The sequence below is a fragment of the Camelina sativa genome, chromosome 15, assembly GCF_000633955.1.
Source record: "Camelina sativa cultivar DH55 chromosome 15, Cs, whole genome shotgun sequence".
NCBI lineage: Eukaryota > Viridiplantae > Streptophyta > Magnoliopsida > Brassicales > Brassicaceae > Camelina > Camelina sativa.
In genome coordinates, this window is record NC_025699.1 from 19,814,473 (window position 1) to 19,819,514 (window position 5,042).

Genomic DNA, 5,042 nt, shown 5'->3' on the forward strand with positions numbered 1-5,042 from the left:
TTGTCTTTTTTAGGTTCCTGTTCAGCTACCCTTGATTTCTGCTTTGAGCAGACTAAGGGTATCAGTTCCTTCTGATCTTCGGCCAGTAGAAGCAAGACAGAGCATACTACTTGCATTAGAGGAGTTGACAAATCGCTTCCCTCTAGGGTTCCCAAAACTCCATCCAGTCAAGGTTTCTTTTTAAGCTGTTCAAGTAGTGCTATCTTCGATGAAAGGCTTTACACAATTTCTTAATTGCTGCCAAAATGCATAAATCATATGCTTACTGTATTCTTATTTTCTCAAGTGACTCATCGATCTCATATTGCATACTGTCTTTCTTGCTAGGCTTCCATTTTTGAACTAAAAATTAGCATAAGATGGCATTCAGGTCTCATTGGATCTAAAATATTCTACAGGAAATGAATATTCAAGATACAGAGATAGTGGATCTGGTCAGCCAAATCGAAGAAGTTGAACAGAAGTTACTTGCTCATCCGATGCACAAGGTCTTGCTGCATGCAGTATTCCTTAAACTTAATATAAAGACATGAGGACAAAATTTTGTGAAAGCATATTAAGAAGTTCAGCCACTTATCAATATATCTATTCTCATTTTTCCTGTGTTTGCAGTCTCAAGATGATCAACAAATCAAGAGTTTCCAGAGGAAAGCAGAGGTGAATTATGAGATTCAGCAGCTGAGATCGAAAATGCGTGATTCCCAGGTATGAACAAATCATGCATGGAATCCTATATGGCTATATATGAGTGTTCTTCTGCAAGGAATATGTACTTTTCAGTAGGGTTTTTACTTTGTATGATAAATTCTTCTTGATCTAATTTGTGCATTTTCTTGTTTGTCTTTCTTTATCTCCGTATAGACTAGAAAAGTGTAACAGGGTGATGGAGTTTTACGTTTCATCCCTTCCTACTGTCTTTTGAATAAATTGTAGAATGTTCACTGATTACTAGACTCTCTGCTATAGTTTAATATCTATTTTCGTCTCTCTAGTGTCTTACAGCATAAATTTTTTATCTCTGCAGCTCCAAAAGTTTCGGGATGAGCTTAAAAATCGCTCTCGGGTATTAAAGAAACTTGGACACATTGATGCGGATGGTGTCGTCCAGTTGAAAGGACGAGCTGCGTGCTTGATAGACACAGGGGATGAATTGCTTGTCACTGAACTGATGTTTAATGGTAAAAAACTGCTTTAGTTAACCACTTATAAGTTTAGGCCATTTAGGTGACTGAGGCAGTGTTTACATTAAAATCCTAATCAGGTACTTTTAATGATCTGGATCATCACCAAGTAGCAGCCCTTGCAAGCTGTTTTATTCCTGTGGATAAATCAAATGAACAGGTAAATTTAAGAAATGAACTTACTAAACCATTGCAGCAGCTCCAAGATAGTGCACGAAAAATTGCAGAGGTAATTTAATTTCCTAGCTGAAAGCTTGTTTATTTATCTGCATGAACAGTTTATTGTTGTTTTTTCCCCTGTAATCCTTATTCGTTTTTGTGATGCCAGATACAACATGAATGCAAGCTGGAAATTGACGTTGAAGAGTATGTGGAATCCACCATCAGGCCTTTCCTGATGGATGTTATCTACTCTTGGTCAAAGGTTGGTATTAAATATCAGACATGCTGATAAATATAATTAATAGTCTCATTACGATGAGAGTACTTTAAAATAGACAAAAAATAATCTCTGCATCTAGATTTGTCATGAACCATATACGATAGAATACCCAACTCTCCTAAACCACCTTTACTCACCAGTCCAAAATTATTCTAATCTATGACTAATTAGGCTGATGTCTGTAATGTCTTGAGGACGTATTAGTTCCGTCCCCTAGAGTTTCAACTAGTCCTCAAGCTGAATCTTAACATGCTGGGACTGCTCCTGAGCTAACACGGCCACCTAATCAGAACCAAATTTCCAACATAGAACAAAGGGTATACCCGAGAGAATCTCCAACTCCCCAGACCTTCTGTTGCCAATTATATTGCCTCACAAGTCTGTCGACCCACTCGTTATTCTAATCATTCACTCTAGCTTACTCAAGTACTAGCTATGTGTGAGGCTGACATGGGATAATAAACCTCTGAGCTCTCTTTATGTCTTATAAGCTTAGATGAGTAGTAAAGTTTATACTTCATACATAAAACTTCTGTGTTATGCACAGTGAATGTTATTTTGTTCTGCGAGCTACATTTTCATTCCTGGATATTGAGCTCAATAGAAAATTGATATTCTTGATTGTTTCTCTTTGAAAGGGCGCGAGCTTTGCAGAGATTATACAAATGACTGACATATTTGAGGGTAGTATCATTAGGAGCGCTAGAAGGCTCGATGAGTTTTTGAACCAGGTAACGTCACCAAACTCTCTATATCATCTGCAATTACATTTCCGTGAACCTCTACAATAACTGATGCCACTTTGATTGGGGATCTCTTCAGCTTCGAGCTGCAGCGGATGCAGTTGGAGAAAGCAGTTTAGAGAGCAAGTTTGCAGCTGCTAGCGAGAGCTTGCGACGAGGTATTATGTTTGCAAATTCGCTTTACTTGTAAGTACGCTCTTGCAGAATTTAGCTTGCTGAGTTGGGGCAGCCATGGAACACAACATGTTGAAACATAACTTCATAGAGAAATGCTTGTTTGTACTTTCCTATGTACTCATTGATCTCGAATCACGATAGCCCTTAGTTTGACGATACGTGGGATAATGATGAAATTTACAGAGCTCGTAAGGTATCTAATTATTATATGCCAAGTTAACCAGCTTTAGGCTGGGATAGTTTGGTAATTTCAGCATAGTGGTTTTGCTTTTAATTCCAGAAGATAAATTGAGTATGTTACTGTAGAAACGCAAAATGTTTTGCTTGTGGTGTCTTCAATCTTCATCAAGTTTCAAACATAAATAGCCCAAACAACTTTTTGCATTATACTTTTTTTTGCTCTTGCAACGAATTTAAAATATAGAACGTTTGATTTATAGTTTTATTTTGTATTTGACCCATATTCACAAGTAATTCTACAAAGTTTTCCGTTAAGGTTGAAAAGATTTGGAAAGGACATTTTCATAAATAGTGGTGTGGTAAGAGCAAAATAGTAGAAATTGTGAGTGTATACACTTGATAATTTTGTATCGAAAGTCTATGATGTTTGAATGCTCCAAAGTATGAGAACTTAATATGAGCTCCAACATAGTCTTTAGGCTCAGTTACACTTGTTACCAAATAAACAAGCAAGAGGAGCCATTAGAAGAGGAAATGCTTCAATGAAAAGAACCCGACAAAATCTTCCTCTCAACTAGGATTCATCATTTCACTATAGAATTTTTCTTATACTAAATGGGTTCTCCATCTTCCTCTTGTCTTGTTCTCTTGACTCCATTTTAATTATTCCTCCTCAAGACGGTGTGCTAGTTTTTATTGCATCTCTCATCATATCCAGGTTTGTTGAGAGATGGATTGCTTATTATCTCCTGAACGCCGAAAGAAGACAAAAAGGAAGATAGTTTAGTAATCAAGACATGCTTACAATCTAAAGTACTTTCTTTGACGCATTTACTTGGATTGATGATAGATTGTCGATATGGCTGTTATCATGACTGCTTTTGGGTGAAGGATGCATGCTTTCTTCTGCTAAGTCCATAAGCCTTTTAATCTCGGGCAACACATCCTTTCCTAGATTAGGTCTGTCTTTACGACTTAACGATGCGCATTGCAGACCAATTTTTGCTAATATTAAGGTCTCTGGAAGAGGCCAGTCAGGAACAGCAGGGTCGAGTATCTCAGCAAAAGTTCTTTCCTCAATTGCTTTCTCGACCTGACTTGTTAAGCTCATTGGTGGCTTGGCCGTAAGTATTTGCAAAAGCATTATCCCGAATGAGTATATGTCCGATTTGGTTCCAAGCATACCCGTTTGTTGGTATTCTGGATCAATGTAACACAGGGTCCCAGCAGCTGACGTTATTCTGTATTGTGTTGCAATGTCATTAACCGAAGGAGGGACAAGCCTAGCCAATCCAACGTCAGAGATCTTGCTGACCATGTGCTGGTCAAGCAATATGTTGGCTGGTTTCAAGTCACGGTGTACCAATGGCTCTGGTTTTAACTGGTGGAGGAAATTAAGACTAGTGGCGATTTCAGCTGCAATACGGAATCTTAGCTGCCATGAAAGAACTGGAGAGTTTCCTCGTCTAAGGAGACGATCTTCTAGGCTACCGTTGGCCATGTATTCATAGACTAAACAACCATATTCTGCACAAGCTCCAAGTAACAGAACCATATTTGGATGTCTTATGCTAGTCAGAACGTCCACTTCTTGTTGGAATTGTGATCTTCCTTGTTTTGCATCCGGTCTCACAACTTTTATAGCCATATGTGTGTAATCTAAAGTACCTTTAAACACAGGTCCATAACCACCTTCTCCAATCTTGCGACTACTTGAGAAATTTTCTGTTGCCTCTTCAATCTCCTCAATTGTGTATTTTCTATACATTTTATCACATTCATTTAGAGAGTGCATTGCTTTATTGTTATCCTCTACTTCTCTCAGAGCTGCCGTTTCGATTTGCTTTCTCTTTTGAGCTTCAATTTCTGCCGTTTTGTTAGCAGTCGCTAATGCTTCCATAGCTGCTCTACTCTTTGCTTTCTCATTCTCTGCCATTGCCATTGCTGATTCCTTGGCAAGTCTTGCTTCTTCTAGTTTCTGTTCCCTTTCTAGATTCCATTTGTGTAACTCAGTAGTCTGAAAAGACATAGATTATTTTATTTTTGTCTTAATATCATNTTTTTTTTGTCTTAATATCATAAAACATAATGATTATTTCAAGTGTATACATATATATATGTATGTATACCATTTTCTTGGCTGCAATTGCTTCTTTACATGCAGTGTTGTACATGTCCATTGTATACTTGAGCTCTAGTTTTAGCCTTCTCATCTCACCTTCGACGTCTTCCTTTAAGATTTTACAAAGTAAACAAAGAAATACTAATTTATTAGGCCTGAAAATGTGATCAATTTTTTTTTTTTTTTTTTTTTTTTTT

At 37.4% G+C, this 5,042-nt stretch overlaps 2 protein-coding genes across 3 annotated transcripts in view; one reads left to right on the forward strand and one right to left on the reverse strand.

Moving 5' to 3' along the window:
- The window catches only part of LOC104747232 (DExH-box ATP-dependent RNA helicase DExH10), a 7,380-nt gene extending 4,641 nt beyond the window's left edge, over nt 1-2,739 (forward strand). The window contains exons 11-17 of the mRNA XM_010468832.2: nt 399-488; nt 613-705; nt 1,025-1,178; nt 1,262-1,410; nt 1,510-1,605; nt 2,262-2,354; nt 2,446-2,739. Coding sequence (XP_010467134.1) covers nt 399-488; nt 613-705; nt 1,025-1,178; nt 1,262-1,410; nt 1,510-1,605; nt 2,262-2,354; nt 2,446-2,556 — 786 coding nt within the window. The 3' untranslated portion in view covers nt 2,557-2,739. The remainder of the gene's footprint in view (nt 1-398; nt 489-612; nt 706-1,024; nt 1,179-1,261; nt 1,411-1,509; nt 1,606-2,261; nt 2,355-2,445) is intronic.
- The window catches only part of LOC104747233 (U-box domain-containing protein 35-like), a 3,686-nt gene continuing 2,025 nt past the window's right edge, over nt 3,382-5,042 (reverse strand). Inside the window, exons 6-7 of one of the 2 annotated variants that reach the window (XM_010468833.1) lie at nt 4,853-4,971; nt 3,382-4,740 (exon numbers count right to left, since the gene is read on the reverse strand). In XM_010468833.1, coding sequence (XP_010467135.1) covers nt 3,532-4,740; nt 4,853-4,971 — 1,328 coding nt within the window. In that variant the 3' untranslated portion in view covers nt 3,382-3,531. The remainder of the gene's footprint in view (nt 4,741-4,852; nt 4,972-5,042) is intronic. The other variant, XM_019237005.1, reaches the window with a different exon arrangement.